Source organism: Chiloscyllium plagiosum, unplaced genomic scaffold, assembly GCF_037043375.1.
Source record: "Chiloscyllium plagiosum isolate Xiang-an unplaced genomic scaffold, Cpla_swu_hap1 HiC_scaffold_26, whole genome shotgun sequence".
NCBI lineage: Eukaryota > Metazoa > Chordata > Chondrichthyes > Orectolobiformes > Hemiscylliidae > Chiloscyllium > Chiloscyllium plagiosum.
Window position 1 is genome coordinate 16,734,735 of NW_028270164.1, and position 19,137 is coordinate 16,753,871.

Below are 19,137 nucleotides of genomic sequence, written 5' to 3' on the forward strand. Positions count from 1 at the left end.
ACCATGAACACTCTGAAGCAGCAGTGTGAACCTTGTATGAGATGTACTGCAGAAATTCACCAAGGTTTCTTTGAGAACACCTTTCCCAACCCAGGGCAACTTCTATGCAGAAGGACAAGGGCTGCAGATACACAGGAACACCACTGGCAAGTTCCCCTCCAAGTCACTCATGATGCTGATCTGGAAATATATCGCCATTCCTTCAGTGTTGTTGGGTTAAAACCCTGGAATTCACTTCCTCAGGACATTGTGGGTCCAGCCTACTGACAACACATGGACTGCAATGGTTCAAGGAGGCAGCTCACCACCACCTTCTCAAAGGCAACTAAGGACAGGCAGTAAATGCTGATGTAGCCTGATGTGCGTGCGTACTCTGAACAATTTTTTTAAAATCTGTGGCAAAGCCATACAGGAGTTGACATTTCAAAGGAACATAATTTGAAACTAAGGGTCAGTTTGAATCTGAAATTGACTGCATATGTATAATTGGCAAAAAATATAGACAGTGAAAAAAAATGATTGTATATTTTAAGCGTCATGTACACATGAAGGGCTTTTGCCCGAAACGTGGATTTTCCTGCTCCTTGGATGCTGCCTGACCTACTGTGCTTTTCCAGCACCACTCTAATCAAGTCATGTGCACATTGTCAATCTGAGGCCTAGTAAAAACTGGTCACAAAACTGATCCAAATGAAGCAGCTTCCCACCTCCTGCAACTTGTATTTAAGTCGTGCCTTTGAAGTCAGAAAACATCACAAAGTGCTTCACAAGAATATTGCAATACTAAGTTTGACACCAAGCCACAGGCAACCTTGAGACTGTTGGAAGCTCGGTCAAAGACATCGGTTTGTAAAGAGAGCTTAATGGAAGAGATAAAAGTACAGAGGAATACAGAGGAAATAGGGACAGGGGTAGAACATTTTGCCTGTCAAGCCTGCTCCACTATTTAAGCAGGCCATGTGTGATTATTTACTTTTATGCCATGTTTTCACCAGTATCCCAATATCTCTTGAGTAAAGGCTTGGGGAAAGAAGTTCAGAGCTTAGCGCCAAGGCATGGCCATGGATCAAATAAAACCAGGGTGCACAACAAACCACAGTTGGATCAGTACAGAAATCGAGGAGGGGTGTAGGGTCGTAGATGGCTACAAAGACAGAGATTGAAAACATGATTGGGAATATTAATATTGTAGAATCGAGCCTTGTGTACACCCTGACAATCTGCTCATGTGCTTTCAGTGTGGGGGGAAGATAAACGGAGGGGATGTTGCTGTCTTTGCTCAGAGAGCTGGGAACCGCACCTGCTGGCACCCGTACTGCTTCGGATGCATCACCTGTCAGGAGCTGCTGGTGGACCTCATTTACTTTTACCAGGATGGGAAGATATACTGCGGCCGGCACCATGCCGACCTCTTTAAACCACGCTGTGCATCATGTGACCAGGTGAGTGGTTTTCAACATTCCTCAGCTGCCTCAATTGTTTTTCCAACTTCTAATCTTATTATAATGACAATGTCTAACCTGCCTCTGGTCACCATGATGTTTGAGGTGCTGGTGTTGGACTGGAGTGGACAAAGTCAGAAGCTATAGAAAATTTGCATGATCCAACCAGCAGCAGCCACAATTCATCAATCACATTGTAGCCAATTTGCCTTGATAAAACACATGTTACAGCAGAAATACCTATAAACCTGCTGGACTATAACCTGGTATTAATGCTTTCAAGTGGGGAACTAACTGTATTCTGTGAACCTAACAAAATATGGTTACTTCTCCACTCTAAAGTATTAATACTAAAGTATTAAAGGCAGCACTGTGGCTCACAGCACCAGGGTCCCAGGTTTGATTCCAGCCTCAGGTGACTGTCTGTGTGGAGTTTGCACATTTCCCCATGTTTCTGCATGGATTTCCTCTGGATGTTCCGGTTTCCTCCCACAGTCCAAAGATGTGCAGGCCAGGTGAATTGGTCGTGCTAAATTGCCCATAGTGTTAGGTGCATTAGTCAGAGGGAAATGGGTCTGGGTGGGTTTCCCTTTGAAGGGTTGGTGTGGACTGGTTGGAACGAAGGGCCTGTCTCCACACTGTAGGGAATCTAATCATGAATACCAGGTACAGTCCAACAGGTTCACAGGTATTTCTGGCAAAGCGCGTGTTTTGTCAACACGAATTGGCTAAAACGTGATTGACGAATTCTGAGCACTGTTCGGATAATGCGACCTTTCTATTGAACAGGCATAGCGATTTTCTATAGCTGTCTTCTATAGCACAACTTTGTATAGTGCGAGGGTGCACAGGAACGCAACTATTATGTTATATCAGAAATTACACAAGCTTTCGGAGCATAGGCCCTTCGATTTCAAATAAACCTGTTGGACTATAAATTTGTATGATGTGACTTCTGGCTTTGCCTCTGGTCAGTTGTCTCACTCACAGTAGAGCAACTACTTACACACACTATGATGAACTGACCTTTGCGAATCACACATCAGTCAATCAAAGGCAACAAACACTCCCTTCACCAATCAAACCATTTCACCTGCTGTCCCATTGAGGCTGATCACACTTAAACTTCCCATTCGTCCTCACACTCCAGTGTTAGGATTACAATTCAGACATAAATGTTCACAAAAACAGAAATTGGAAAAACTCAGCATGTCCAACAGCATCTGTGAAGAGAAATCAGAGTTAACATTGTGGGTCCAGTGACCCCCTCCTCACAACTGAAGAAGGTTCTTTCGGTTTTCTGACATAAATGGCGTTGTTTTCTCGCAGCCAGCTTTCCCTGGCCTTTTCTCCCAGTCACGGACATTTTCCACAAGAATTATCCAAAATTATATTGGCTTTGGGAAGAAAGTGAGATAGAGTAAGACACAATGCTACACGACAGTGGCTTCCACAGTGTTAAGATGCCAAGAGAAGGGAATGTATGTACAGGTCATTCTGTAATAACGCACATTTCGTCAATGCAAATTCGCTGTAATGCGATTGACAAATTAAGGATGCTGTGAACTTTTAAAACGTATGCTGGCTGTAATGCGATGACAGCGCCAACATTTTAAGCATGATTTTTGTATAATGTGGGGTTACACAAGAAGACAACCATCGCGTTAAAGAAGAACCAACTGTATTTGTTTCGTATAACTGAGTGTTACTCAAATCATGGCTGATCTTATTTGTCCACATTTCCTCCTCTCCCCGATAACCTTTCACCCCCTCAGTTATCAAATACCTATCAACGTGACTGTAGTGTTTGTAACGAGGTCAGCCAGGTCGGCCTCATAGAATATGAGTTTCCTGATTGGGCCAATCAGGGAGCCCTGGCTGACAGATAAGAGCAGGAGTGTCAGACATCCTGGCACTCTGAGAGCTGACTCTGAGGGAGCTGGGTCAGTGTCAAGGACTCTCCACACATAAATAAAGGCTGACTTGATGACGGGATACTGACCTCAGTAGAGTTATTTCTACCTTACACAATAAGCCTTTCAAACAAGAAAAGGTTATTTACTGGGGTCTCCTGTGGTCAGGATTCTAACCTCCATGGGTTTTTATTGGTTGCTTGTAACTCTGTCTGGGTGATAAAAACAGTAAGCAAGTCCTAAACTAGGATACAACACTTCCATTTCAATTAGACTCCCACTGCTCTGGCCCAAGAGAGAACTTCCCAACCCTGAGTTGTGGAAGAAAAGATGGTGGGATGGTGACTTGAATGATATCACCATGGGCGAAGGAGTGATGGGAATACGGCACACATTTCTTCGCCATGTTATTCCTCTGCATCCTGCCACCCCTACCAAAGAGTGTAAATCTGGGATGTAGAGGCTTCGCTAGTGTCTGACAGTAACAATGAGTTTCTATGACATTTCAGTTGATCTTTGCTGAAGAGTGCACAGAGGCAGAAGGCAGATATTGGCATATGGACCACTTCAGCTGTACTGAATGTGAAGTAATTCTCGGAGGACAGAAATACATCATGAAGGAAGGGCAACCATATTGCTGTGGCTGTTTTGAGACACTTTACGCAGAATACTGTGAAACCTGCAGAGAGATAATTAGTGAGTATCTAAAATAAAAGAAAAATTCAAAATGGGCAAGAGAGATAATTAAAGAATATAATAAAAGAAAATTCCCATCTGTCTTAACTCAGAAGTTAGGCTGGAATTTTAATGCACTGTTGAGATAATGTCTTCCTTCCAATTAAAACTTCAATCTTTCTCTGCATTACTTTTAATGTTAAAGGTGTTATTTTTATTTGAATGCTGAGTGCTAATGCTAATGCTATAATTACAGATCTATTGCTGAGACCATGTCCATTTATATATTTACACCAATGTACAAGAATCCTAAGGTTTTACACATTGGAGCAGACACCATATTGGGACACAGGGGGCGAATTAACAGTAGCATAGGCTATTGTTAATCCAAAAGTTTTTTAAAACTTCCAATTTTTTCACCTTTTTAAAAGTAATCTGAACAGAGACAATGAGACAATCGTTAGGTAGGATTCAACCTAGTCATAGAATCATAGAATCATACAGTGCAGACGAGGCCCTTTGGCTCATCTACTCTGCACTGACACATGAGAAACACCTGACCTTTTTTTCAATATTTTTATTGAAAAAATGTTTCTTTGCAAAATTATAAAATTACAAAATATGAAAACATAATATTATATCAACAAAAACAACAGCAATAAACAGTAAACCAACTACTATACTACTCTACAAAAGAATTCACAACTACCCTCATTACACATCAATAAATACATAAGTAAATAAATAACATCGCTCAGCATAACAAGATCTCAGCTCTCAACCTTCGAGAGCATCAATTATTAAACCCACATTTGCTCAAAATTCTTCCTCGCTGGATATGGAGCTTATTAAACCAAACCACCATGGCTAGGTAATAGCCCTAATTAAAATGGCGGACAGATCTACTTCCAAATAATTCAAAAAGGACTGCCATGTCTTATAAAAATTGTCCGTTTTCTGGTGCACCATATTTGTAAGAAAGTCCAAAGGAATGTGTTCCATAACTAACTTATGCCATCCTGACAGACCCAGGGGTGCTCAGACACCCAGCACATCAGAATGTTCTTCCTCACACAAAAAGTGAGGATGCTAAAAAGCTCTCTCCCATGTACATCTAAGGGAGATAAATTCGGCAAACCCAGAAGAATAGAAACCAGGTCCACCTTGATTTTGGTCCCCAAGACCCTCTCCATTATTCCTGCCACAGCGCTCCAGTATGTACAGAGCCTACGTAAGGACCACAAACAATGAGTGAGGGCATCTGTATTTATTTTACATTTGGGGCACATTGAAGACCCACCCTGCTTAAAGTTTGCAAGATGATCTGGGGCCAGATGAGCCCTATGAAGAATCTTTAACTGCATTGCATGGGTCCTACTACTCACAGATGTCCTACCAAGTATCTGGAGTGATCTCCACCCCTAGAGCGCTTTCCCAGACCTCCGATAATCGCTCTATGTCACCCGAGGAACCTCCCCCCAACAAATGATAGAGTGTACTCACTGAAAGAATGCTTTTAGCCTGAAGCACCCTCTTTTCTGTATCAGATCTATAACGCTCAGTCAGAATCGTAGTCTCTTTTTGGATAAAATCTCTGATCTGAAAAAAGCAGAAGAGGTCCCCGCTCGATAATCCATACTTTTGAGTTATTTGATCAAATGACATTAATGTTTCATCTTCAAACAGGTCACCCCAACAAGACAGTCTCCTATCCACACAGGACTTCAACACAGGATCCATTGCCCCTGGCATACCAACTGTCCGAGTATGGAAAGATGTTTTAGACATATTACCCTTCACCTGTCTCATTGCCCCCCATGCTTTGACAGTGTTAATAACTATTGGATTGCGACAATGTTCCGCAACTATCCTCATTTTGTCCAGAAGCAATAGATTAATAAGAGAACACTTTGCCTGGAAGGCCTCAATGTCCAACCATATCGACGCCAAGTCCTCACAGGCCCAATCACTCACAAAAGATAAAATAGAGCTCAATTGATATCTTCTGACATCCAGGAGATTGACTCCTCCCAAACCTTGGGGCATTTGCAGTTTTGTAAGCTTGATAAGAGGCTGCTTATGGCACCAAATAAAAGAACTAAACCAATCATTTAATTTCTGAAAAGTTTGTCTAGGAAAAAGCGAGGAAAGCATCTGCAGAGGGTATAATAAGCGAGGAAGAACATTCATTTTAATAACAGCAACTCGACCTAGCCATGATATTGGCAGGGCCCCCCGTCTTTGAAGGTCTTGTTTAATCTTGTAAAACAAACAAACAAAATTAATCTTGGATAGCTGATCAAAACTAGGGTTAACAGAGAGTCCCAAATAAAGATAGCCTCCCTGTGCCTTCTTAAAGGGGATCCCACCTTCAACATCGGTATTCCCCTTATACCATTAGTGAAAACTGCCACCAGAGGATCAATGTAAAGGACCCTTACCCATTTAGTAAACACTTCACCCAGGCCAAGCCGCTCAGGATATAAAAAAGGTATGGCCATTACACCCGGTCAAATGCCTTCTCTGCGTCCAAGGAAACCACCAACCCTTGAATTGATTGTTGCTGGCACACTTCAATCATGTTAAGCAGTCTCCTAACATTATTAGAAGATCTGCGACCCTTAATAAAGCCCACCTGATCCTCCTTAACAATAGAAGGCAACAACCTTTCCAACCTCAATGCCAGGGTCTTCGATAAAATTTTTAAATAAGAATTTAAAAGTGAGATGGGTCTGTAAGAAGCACGGTCTTCTGGGGTCTTCCCTTGCTTGAGGATAACAGAGATATTAACCTCCCTCTAGGATGGCGGGAGGCAATCCCGACTATATGAGTAATTGTACATGTTTAGCATCGGCCCTGACAAAATGTTTACAAATTCTTTATAAAACTTACTGGGTAAACCATCAGGGGTGGGCGCCTTTCCACTTTGAAGTTGCCTCACCACCTCCTGTATCTCTTGGGCTGTTAACGGAGCACTAAGGAGAGGCGCCTGTTCAGCTGACACACCAGGAAGATCCAAACTCCTAAAAAAAGACTCAATCTTATCCCGTCTGTCCTCATAGCATTCAGACTGGTAAAGTTCAGAGTAAAACCTCCAAAACGCCTCATTGATCTTTTCAGCATCGAAAATAAGAGTCCCATTCCCTTCCCTAATAGAAGCAATAGACTGGGAGGCATTCTTCTTCCTGACCAAGTATGCCAAGTATTACCCAGCCTATCACCATGCTCAAACCTACTGAGCTCTGACAACCTTCACCTGGTCCACCTCGGCATCCCAGCCAAGAAATTGTGGCAACCAGTCTTCAAAAGCATTTGCTGGCCGCCACCTTCTACTCCCTCCGGTGGGCCAATGAGCTGGATATTCTTTCTCCTACTTCTATTTTCCAGGTTGTCAACTTGCTCAGTCAGAGCCAGAATCTGTTTCTCAAGGGCGTAGATCCGCCCCACCAAGGACTCGACCTCGGTCTCCGACGCCATGGTCCATCGCTCAACCTTTTCAATTTGCTTCCCGAGCCCTTTCAACTCCTTCCCATGCTTTTGCAACATGGTTGAGATGGGGTTCAGTTGATTACGAGTCTCTTTCCTCATCTCCTGGATCAGCTGTCGGATTGCTCCAAGTTCCTCCACAATGTTCTGCTGTGCAGACATTTCTTCCACAGCTGTCGAGGGAGCTGCAGCTGCTTCCCCAGTGACAGTCTCAGGCCCGCTCACTGTTTTCGAATGTCCTGAGTGTTGAGACTTGGCCGTTTGCTTCCCCTTAGTCATTTTCGCACGCTCAAAAAAAGGATTTAAATGGTTGCTTTACCATTAAACAATAATGTTTTCCAAAAAAAAACTAAGGTGAGGGGTAAAAAAATATTACGACTTGGTGTTGGGTTGCAGAGCTCAGCAAGGCTGATCTATTCAGATCGCCGCCATCTTGAATCCCCCAACACCTGACATTTAACCTAATCCCATTTACCAGCACTTGCCCCATAATAGGATGTTATGACAAGCCAAGATCTAATCTAGGTATTTTTTAAAGGATGTGAGGCAATTCGCCTCCACCACCCCTGCCAGGTAACACATTCCAGACCGTCACCACGCTCTGAGTAAAAAAGGTTTTCCTCACATCCCTCCCTAAACCTCCTGACCCTCACCTTGAATCTGTGTCCCCTCGTGACTGACCCTCCATGTCCCCTCATGACTGACCCTTCATCTCAGGTGACCAGCTGCTCCTTATCCACTCTCTCCATGTCCCTCATCATCTTGAACATCTCAATCAGATCAGCCTTCTCTGCTCCAATGCAAACAACTAAAGCCTATCCAACCTTTCCTCATAACGTAACATTTTCCATCCCAGGCAGCATCCTGGTGAATCTCCTCTGCACCCCCTCCAGCGCAATCACATGTAATATGGCGCCCAGAACCGCACACAGTACTCCAGCTATGAACACACCAAGGTTCTATACATCTAAACACGACTTCCCTGCTTCTGTAATCTATGCCTTGATTGATAAAGATGGGTTTCCCATCTGCCTTTTTCAACATCCTACTAACATGCCCTTCCATCTTCAAAGATCTATGGATAAACACGCCAAGGTTCCTTTGTTCCACAGAACTACCTAATACAAGTTTTTTGTAATTAATATAGGTAACTTCAACCAGTAACCAGTTATTGAAGGTTATGTAATGTGCCCACATTTTTCTGATTTGCATGTTCTCATCCTTGAGATATGAAATCTTTCAGCATCTTGTGGAAGCCATACAATCAATGTTGTACCATTCAATCAACAGGTATTGACTATGGGCAAATAACATTCAGTGGTCAACACTGGCATGCAACCAACTCTTGCTTTTCATGTACTCAATGCAAGAAGCCCCTCTTAGGCTGCAGTTTCACCTCCCGGCACGGGCAAGTCTTCTGCTCTATCATGTGCAGCCAGTTGGAAGAACCTACAGGATCAGATTCCTCAGACTCTGCTTTTCAGTCAACACAGTCCCAAGAATCAAATTGTATTTTCAGTCTTGGAGAAGACCCCGTAGCCAACAACGCTTCACCCCTGCAGAATCGGCACTGCAACCAAACCACTGAAACACTGCCAAGGGACAATGTAGACTGCATCCTTCAACGTGTCAACATTCTCAGCATCAAAGACCGAGCGACAGACAGCAAGGATCATCCTACGTCCGAGTTCAAGAAGCAATGCAAGAGTTCCATTAAAATTCCACACTGGCAGGGAGAGGTGTTGGAAACAGACACGGAGCCTCAAAACGAGGTAAAGATGCCAGAGGTGTGGGCATCAGAGAATGACAATCTCACAAAAGACAAAGGCTGTAAGATAGAAATTTTGACCTACAGCCAAGAACCTAGCAAACGAAGTGATCATTCTGCTCCGTTATGTAATTTTAATTGGCTAAAAGGTGGACTTGAAAATGCCATGAAAGTCATTGACAACACGTCTCTAACTAGTAATGGGCATGAGTTTCAGCCTGTGGAAGACCAAAGGATGAAGAAAACAGTGGCTACAGAGACTTTGGTTCTTGATCAAAGCTTGGCTTTCAAACATAGACTGGACATGTGCTGCATTGACCAGGAAGAGCAACCAGGGGATGTATTGGACAGTCCCACCAAATCCTCTTGGAACAAACAGAATCAATGGCTGGGTACTCAAATTGGTTCAGACCATCCTGCTCAGGATCAGCAAGCATTACCTCAGGGAGACCAGGTGACAGAACAGAGAACTGGGAGAAGCCGACAAGATTCCTTGGCAATGATTCAGGCTGCAGGTAATAAAACTAATGCACAAATGGCAAAAGATCTCACACTATGAATGGCTTCCATTCCTATTCTCTCCTTTATTTCTGCCCCTCTGAAGCCCGCTCATGGAGAGGAGCTGAGTGAATTGATGAAAAGCAGAAGAGCCATTACAATCAGGAGATCAGAAGCTTGATTCCCCAAGATAAAAACTCCTGCATAATACCCTGGGGAACTAAAATAAAACAAAGTGAGTGCTTGAAAATTTGAGCAGGTCTAGCAGCATCTGTGGAGAGAGAAACTGAGTGAACATTTTGAGCCAAATATGATGCATTTTCAAAACCTGAAGGTGTTCTGAAGAACAATCAAAATGCTATCTTGATATCCTTCTCTGCAGATGCTCCAGACCTGCTGAGTTCAGTCCTGTCTGGTTTATAGGTGCTTATTAGCCAGGAGAAAATGAGGACTGCAGATGCTTGAGATTAGAGTCGAGAGTGTGGCGCTGGAAAAGCACTGCAGGTCAGGCAGCATCTGAAGAGCAGGATAATCGACATTTCGGGCAAAAGCACTTTATCACCTGATCAGCTTTTAGGATGCTGCCTGACCTGTTGTGCTTATCCAGCACCACACTCTCGAAGCTTATTAGCTACGATGCTGTTGGACGTGTGAGTTGTGTCACAGCAGCTTTTTGGATAATATGTACATAAATTCCCACTGATCTTTAGTAAAAGGTAGCCATGTGCAGATAGGTTTGAGCCTATCTATGATAAGGACTTTGTTCAACTCTTACTTGACAGGAATGTAGTGTAGGAGGTAAAAACAATGACTGCAGTAAAAGCAGAAGAGCCATTACAATCAGGAGATCAGAAGCTTGATTCCCCAAGATAAAAACTCCTGCATAATACCCTGGGGAACTAAAATAAAACAAAGTGAGTGCTTGAAAATTTGAGCAGGTCTAGCAGCATCTGTGGAGAGAGAAACTGAGTGAACATTTTGAGGGAATGTAGTGTATACTGGGTACAACTTGGGTATATGTAGTTCAGCCACCCATCACAACTTTAAAATTAATGAACAAGGATTAAATGTAATAGCCCCACAGATCTCCAGGGTCTGAGGGATATAAATTGATTTGGAGTAAGTGGGATTTCCACTCAGAATAGCAATTAAAAACTCTGCTGTTCATCATTTATACAAATTTAAATATGAATATAAGAGGTATGATCGGTAATTTTGCAGATGACACCAAAATTGGTGGTGTCGTGGACATTGAAGAAGGTTATCTCAAAGTACAACGGGATTTTGATCAGATAGGCCAATGTGCCGAGGAATGGAAGATGGAGTTTAATTTAGATATTGCTTGTTGGTCAGGCAAATCAGGGCAGGACTTATACAGTTAATGGTGGGGTCCTGGGAAGTGTTGCTGAACAAAGAGTTCCGGGGCGCAGATTCATAGTACCTTGAAAGTGGAGTCACAGGTAGACAGGGGGATGAAGAAGGCATTTATTGGTCAGAGCATTGAGTATAGGAGTTGGGCTGTCATGTTCCAGCTGTACAGGACGTTGGTGAGACCATTTTAGAACACTACATACAATTCTTTTTGCCATTCTATAGGAAAGATATTGTGAAACTTAAAAGGGTGAAGAAAAGATTTACAAGGATGTTGTCAGGATTGGAGGGTTTGAGCTATAGGGAGAGGATGAATATGCAAGGGCTATTTTCCCTGGAGTATCAGAGGCTGAGGGGTGACCTTATAAAGGTTTATAAAATCATAAGGAGCGTAGATAGGGTGAATAGCCAAAGTCAATTTCTTAGGGTGGGAGAGTAGAAGGCATAGATTTAAGGTGAGAGGGGGGAAAGATTTAAAAGGGATTTCAAACAGAGGGCGGTGCATGTATGGATCAAGCTACCAGAGGAAGTGGTGGATGTGGGTACAATTACCACATTTGAAAGGAATCTGTATGGGTAAATGAATAGGAAGGGTTTGGTGAGATAGGGGCCAAATGCTGGCAAATGGGACCTATCAGATTGGGATGTCAGATTGGCACAGACAAGTTGGACAGAAAGGTCTGTTTCCGTGGCTATATGACGCTATAGTCCTTTGAAATTGGAGCATCCATCCCATCCCAAACATGACTATTTCCAAATGTCAGCAGGAGGTGTGGCTAGCAGAATCCAATGCCTGAATTCCTGGCCTTCATAGCAAGAGTATTAGAATAGGGATGTCTTGCTGCAATTGTACATGCTGGGCCCAATCAAATGAGTCAAGCTTCCCCAGTAACAGCATGATGCCAGAAATGTTTACCCCAACTCAGATCACCGTTGTGAGCGAATTTCTTTAGCAATGTGCTTTCCTCTTGTTGCCACAGAAACAAAGAGACTAAAACCACAAGTGATACTCAAAGTGTGGTTTTCTGATGGTAGACACCCTTGCCAGTCCAACGGAGCTTGGGGAACACTACTTGAGTAAATGCAGTTGCATAGCCTCATTCAGGACATATCCTGAACAGACTGACTTTAGGGTCTACAGCAAAGCCCCAGAACAAAGCCAAGCCTCAGCCAAATGGTTAAAATTTTCTTTTAGATCCAGGCCGGCAATGCCATTGTATTGCTGCTGATATGTGAACACAAAATGACAAAAGAGTCCCACATAGACTGGTATCCAGGAGCATGCACACCCTGAAAAGTTCACCAACATCTGGTTTGGAACAGTTAAATTGCTTAGCAACATCCAAATCAGAGCCAATAAATGATCACCTGGTTCAAATGGAGGTCGATATCAGGTGTAGCTATTTCAATGATCACAGAACCAGCCTTGAACAAAATTCACTCTGGATTCCAATCCCTAAGTTTGTGCAAGACCTCAGCTAGACTGAGAACTTATACAGGGGAACCATTACAGATTAAGGGTATAACTCCAGTTCCAGTCTCCTTTGCAAAGCAGCCGGTTCAGTTACCAATGATTGTAGTAAGAAGAGGCTCAGGCCCAAGCCTGAGGGGAAGTTGGTTGAGAAAGATTCATCCAGATTGGCTCAACATTTTTCGATTAGAAAATGGCTGCCTGAATGAAGTCCTAATTAAATACCTGGAAAACATTCAGGAAGGTTGAGGGAATATCAACGGAGACAAGGCCACCGTGCATGTTGACCAGGAAGCAATTCCACAATTCTGCAAGGCCTACCCAGTACTATTTGTCTTATGGGCAAAACTAGAGGCAGAAATCAGGAGGCTGGAAAGCAATCGTCAAACCTGTCCATCACTCCCCCCTCTGACCTATCACCTACTCCCTCATCTTCATCCACCTATCACTTTCTCAGCTACCTTTCCCCAAATTCCACCCCCTCCCATTTATCTCTCAGCCCCAACCCACAAGCCTCATTCCTGAGGAAGGGCTTATGCCCAAAACGTTGATTCTCCTGCTCCTCAGATGCTGACTGACCTGCTGTGTTTTTCCAGCATTACACTCTTTAATCATCAAACCAGTCCAATTTGCGGAATGGGCAGCACCAGCCATACTGATTTTGAAGTCCAAGGGTTTGGTTAGCCTTTGTGGAGATTTTAAATAAACAGTAAACCGCTTTTTGCAGCTGGATAAATACCCAATCCCTCACATAGAGAATTAGATTAGATTCTGAAACAAGTCCACACCAACCCTCCGAAGAATAACCCACCCAGACCTATTCCCCAACATTTACCCCTGACTAATGCACCTAACACTATGGGCAATTTAGCCTGGCCAATTCACCTGATCTGCACATCTTTTGAGGATTTATACTCAAAGCTGGCTGGGGGCACTGTCCTTCCCAAAGCTGGACATGAACCATGCGTACTTGAAATTGCGGTTAGATGAGGATTCCTAGAAGTGGCCTACCATTAATACCCATAAGGGTTTGTACCAATATATGAGACTGCCATTTGGGATATCGTCAGCCTGTGCAATTTTGCAGCAGACGATGGAGAATATTTTACAAGGTCCATCCCAGATCACCGTTTATCTAGATGATGCACCAATAAAGAAGAGGAAGACCAATAAAGAAGGACTGAGAGAATCTGGACATAGTCCTTAAATATCTCTTCCAGGCAGAGCTTACTCTTAGCCTTAGAAGGGAACAACGTGTGTTCCAGACACTCCAAGTGACCTACCTGTGCTGCAGAGTTGACAAGACTGGGTTGGATGATAAAATGAGCACAATCAAAGGTGCCCCACCTCCCACGTGTGTACTGAAGCTTAAGACTTCCTTTGGGCTGGTGAATTATTATGGAAAGTTCATACATAACCTGGCCCCCATTGTGGCACCTTTGCATCAACTCTTAAAAAAGGGTCAGCCTTGGAAATGGTCATGTAGTTAAGCCATAGCTTTAAAGGAAGTGAAGAAACAGCTATCATTGTCTAAGGTGTTGGCATTCTATGGTGCCAAGCAAGATCTGGTTTTAACATGCAATGCCCCCTGCCATCCAGCATACTGGTACTATTAGCTCCTAGATAGCCCGATGGAGAGGAACACCCAGTTGCATATACAACCAGGACTTTGGCTAATGCAGAGTGTAAAAATGCCCAGATAGAGAAGGAAGGTCATATTTGGTGTCAAAAAGTTCCACAATACCTTGACAGACACACATTTGTAATAATAATGGACAACAAACCCCTGCTGAGTCTACTGGAAGATGGAAAGGTAGTGCCGTCCATAGCTTCAAGCTGAATTGAGCGGTGGGCTCTAACACTAACTGCATATAATCACAAGTTGGAACACCAGCAGGGACGCGAAGTAGGAAATGCATTGAGTCACCTTCTGTTGGCAGATACGCCACTGCTGATTCCATCATTGGAAGAGTCTGTTATGATTTTAAATTTTCTGGACACACTTCCAGAACACCTGGCTATCTCAGACTTTGGGTGCAGAAAGGTCAGGTCCTGGTAAAACTGAAACAGCTAGTGGTGATGAGGGAAACCAAAGGTCCATCACAACCAGAACTGAAACCTTTTTGGACCTGGGAAGACCAGATCACAATAGAGGATGGCATAATATTATGGAATCAAGAGTGATTTTCCAAAGCAAAGGTCACTACCAGATACTGGCTGAACTTCACCACTATCAATCGGGGTTTTCCAAAATGAAGATGTTGGTGAGAAGTTATGTCTGGTGGCCAGGATTAGATGCAGACAGAGCTGTGTTGATGGGGCAGAGCCCAGAGTGCCAACAAGGACAAAATATTGCCAGCAGCTCCTCCACATTCGTAGGAAAGGCCAGGTAAACCCTGGACTACTTTACACATCAATAATGCAGGTCCATTCATGGACTCAATGTTCTTAGTCATTGTGGATGCCCACTCATGGACTTCCATTGAGCTCATTCATCAAATATGGGATCGATGATAGAAAAACTTCATGCATCTTTTGCAATACACAGACTCCTAGAGGTGTTGGTCGCATATAGTGAGCCATCGTGTACCAGCAGGGAATTTGAGTATTTCCTAAAGTCATATGGTATTCAACAAAAAGAGACGGCTCCAATATCATCTATCGTCCAATGGTCTGGCAGAAAGAGCAGTCCAAACTTTGAAGAAGCAGCCTTCAGCTTCACTCAATTCAAAACTGTCCTGTTTCTTACTTGATTATAGGAGCATCACTCATGCAACTACAGGGATAGCTCCAGCAGAGTCTCTGATGGAGACATGACTCCACACCAGGTTAAATCTGATCTTCCTGCACCTGGGGGTGGGGGATGGGTGCAACGGCATCAGGAACGACAATGCCAGTCGCAAGGTTCCACTAAGTGAGACAGTTAATTTACTTCAGTGGATAAAGTTTGGTGTGGGAACCACAGGTATGGCCCTGTATGGGTAAGAAGCATGGTCAATGCGAGATCAGGTCCAGTGATGTATATTGTTCAGGTAGGTGCAACAGTCCTGAACAAGCACATGGACCATACGGAGGCTGCAAACTTGCAAACAGGGTGGAAGCAAAATGTGCCCAGATACTTAACAGCCTTTCTACTGATCTAGAACTAATGGGTCCTCCATCTCTGTCAAGCATTGAAGATACCTCGGATTCTGAGATGGGCACCACTGCTGTGATGCCATCACTGCCTGAAGAAGAGAAAGAATTTCTTCTGAGACACTCCGGGCACAAGAGGCAAGGTCCTGTGCATTACACACCGTCCGTATCAGAGGCAGAGTTAGAGGAATATGACTCGGTGCTAAAACACCCCAGGAGGAGCTACAAAAAAAAGGCCAATGTCCTCAGACTCTGAGAGAGAGGGATGTAGTGATTGTAATGAGGTCAGCCAGGTAGACCTCATAGAATATGAGTTCCCTGATTGAGGTTGTTAACCTGGTCCAATCAGGGAGCCCTGGCTGACAGATTATAAACAGAAGAGCCAGAGTTTCTGTTCACTCTGAGATCTGGCTCTGAGGGAGCTGGATCAGTGTCAAGGCCCCTCCGTGTGTAAATAAAGGGTGACTGGATGACAGGATTCGGGCCTGTGTGGAGTTATTTCAGTGCCCAGTTGGGATCAGTCCCGGGCACCTTTGAAAGTGCGAGAAGATGCAGGGAGCCAATCAACAACTTCATAAAAAAGCTTTTGACACCAGCTTTATTTATTGAGCAGGGTCAGCAATAGAGGCCAAAGTAGATTCCCATTTTGATGCATTTGTACCAACTCCAAGATGCTGAGGATTTGCAGGACCAATGTGTTAATGCTTCACTCTCCCACTTGCACTCTGTGCTTTGCTGATGAGGGAGTGGGAGGATCTTTATGTCCACCCAGCTGACGTCCTAGCCCAGGATCATGGGTGGGGAGGGGAGGAGAACCAGATTGAGAGCAAAAACGTCTCCCCATGAATCGTAGTGACCTACTGCAGTCTGTCCAATTGTTTAGGATGAGGCCCCATGAGTTGAATTGTCAATGGCTAGTGGCTTTTTTCCATCTTGCTTTCTTTTAATTCACGCAAGCATGTTGCAGTCTGGAGTGAGGGATGCGATGGGAAAAACATTTTATGCTTCTACTATCACATTGCTGACCAGGAATCACTCTATCCATTCCTGCCTGCCATCAGCTTGCATTGGAAGGATTTGCAGGTTTATCATCAACCTGTTTGACTCGGTTCTGAACACACCTTCTTCAGCCATTAGGTCCTGCAGTGGGAGTTGAACCAGAGCTCCTGGTTCACACCACCCACTGCACCACATGGCCACCACCCGGACTGTACATAAACCACATCATATCCAGTTCACATTCGGAGGCATAATCTTTTCTCTAACAGATAATAGCAATGTTATCATTATTGTCCAAATATGGAAACTGTTTAGGTAAACCCTGGTCTTGGTTATATCACCTCTCTGTAGATCCCCTCATTCTCATGACATTCTCATTAAACCCCCTGATTAACTAGAGGACATAGGCATGCAGTGAGAGGGGAAAGATTGAAAAGGAAACTAAGGGACAACTTTTTCACACAAAGGGTGTGGTGGGGGGGGGGGGGGGGGGGGGGCGGTGGGGGCAGTGAGTATGGAATAGGTTGCCAAAGGGGGCTGGTACAAATACAACATTTAAAAGGCATCTGGGTGGGTATATGAACAGGGAGGGTTGAGCGGGATATGGGCATGGTGCTGGCAAATGGGACTAGATTTGGTTGGGATATCTGGTCTGATTCCAAGACTGTACATTTCTAAGACTCTATAAACCATTGCTTACTGAGCTTATTTGTTATTCCAAATTTGATCTAAATCCAAATTTTGGAAGGAAGAGTAATGTATAAATGAAAGAGCAGAATAATTATGATATAGAGGATAAAGAGAAAAGGCATTCCTCTGGTCGAGCACACCAGTTATTAAGTTGCAAACCAGGATCCATTACCTCCCTTTGTGTGGATCCAAAGAATATTCCACCTCCTAGCTCCAAAATAACAAGATAATAAATCATACAAGATTGAACTCCTGTGGACAATCACCTTCTGAAAAACATTCATAAGGATGTGAAAGGGGAAAGATCTTCCAATTACACAGTGCCTTTCATGCCCTCAACGTATCCAGTATACTGTAAAACATTATGGCAATTAATTGTCATAAGGAGTTAATTTGCACTATGAGTACTATCAGATGAGATAGTAAACTACGATCCAAATGGTCAGATAATCTATGGAACCCATTGCCACAAGAAGGCAAATTCATTGAGTGTATTAAATACAGAGATAGGCTCTTGATTAGTAAGGGGATTAAGAGTTACAGGACAAATGCAGGAAAATCAGGTTAAGAAACATATCAACCATGTTCAAATGGTGAAGCAAACTCAATGGGCCAAATGGCTTAATTTTGCCCCCATATCTTATGGTCTTATGGTATCCTTGGATGAGCATAACAGATCCCAGGTACTATACTCACCGCTTGATGTTTATGAAATGGATCTGGTGGTACATTTCTCGGGGATTCTTATAACTTGCTAACAATCATCAGAAATTCACATGGTTTGTCTGAGCATGGTGCCAATCTTTCATGAAAATTATGGGAACATTTTGAGAGTATCTCCATGGATAGTTCAGATTATCTGTATTTGCCCACGCCATCACAACACTTCAAAAAGTAACTAACTGGTTGCAAAGAGTGCTATACAAATGTAAGTTTTTTTTAGGTTATCCAAATCTTTTCCATATTTTAGTTTTTATTTTAAACAAAATTAAATCTGACATCAAACCAATTCACAAGTGTGGTATATTGTGGTTGTAACCTTTGTAGCAATCAGTTCCTTATAATGATCAGAATTTGCTTTCCTGCTTGTTTATAATGATCAATGCCATTCATTTATGTGGAAGGATGTTAATGTGTTGGAAGTGGCTCAGAGGAGGTTTACTAGATCAATACCTGGAATGAGTGGGTTGGTTTATGAGGAAAGGTTGGCTAGGCTGGGTTTAGGGGGAGGTTAGAACAAGGGGTGGCTTGACTGAAATATTTAAGGTCCTAGAAGCTGTTGCCAAGGTCACCACATTTCCTCTTGTGATTGGGTCCAGAAAAAGTGAGCACTATTTAAAAATTAAGGGTCGCACTTTCAAGCTAGAGATAAAGAGATTTTTTTCTCTGAAGGTGAACTTGGGAACTCTCTACTTCAGATGAAAGCCGTGGAGTTGGGGTTATTGAATATCTTAAAGGTGGAAGTAGATAGATTTTTGTTTAGATAAGATAATCAGGTTGAGTGGGTGTATTTGATGCGAATATGGAATTTGAAACACAATCAGATCGGCCATGAGCTTGCCAAATGGTGGAGTGGATTTGAGGGCTTAAATGACCTTTTCCTGCTTCTACTTCATATGTTTGAATTAGAATTAGAACTCCTACCAGTGTGGAAACAGGCCGTTCAGCCCAACAAGTCCACCCAGACCC

General features: G+C 43.3%; 1 protein-coding gene across 6 annotated transcripts in view; it reads left to right on the forward strand.

Moving 5' to 3' along the window:
• LOC122563107 (prickle-like protein 1) overlaps positions 1-19,137 on the forward strand; it is a 150,907-nt gene that overhangs the window by 126,646 nt on the left and 5,124 nt on the right. For all 6 annotated transcript variants that reach the window (XM_043716542.2, XM_043716544.2, XM_087973522.1 and 3 more), the window contains exons 5-7: positions 1,239-1,442; positions 3,865-4,051; positions 8,807-9,799. In XM_043716542.2, coding sequence (XP_043572477.2) covers positions 1,239-1,442; positions 3,865-4,051; positions 8,807-9,799 — 1,384 coding nt within the window. The remainder of the gene's footprint in view (positions 1-1,238; positions 1,443-3,864; positions 4,052-8,806; positions 9,800-19,137) is intronic.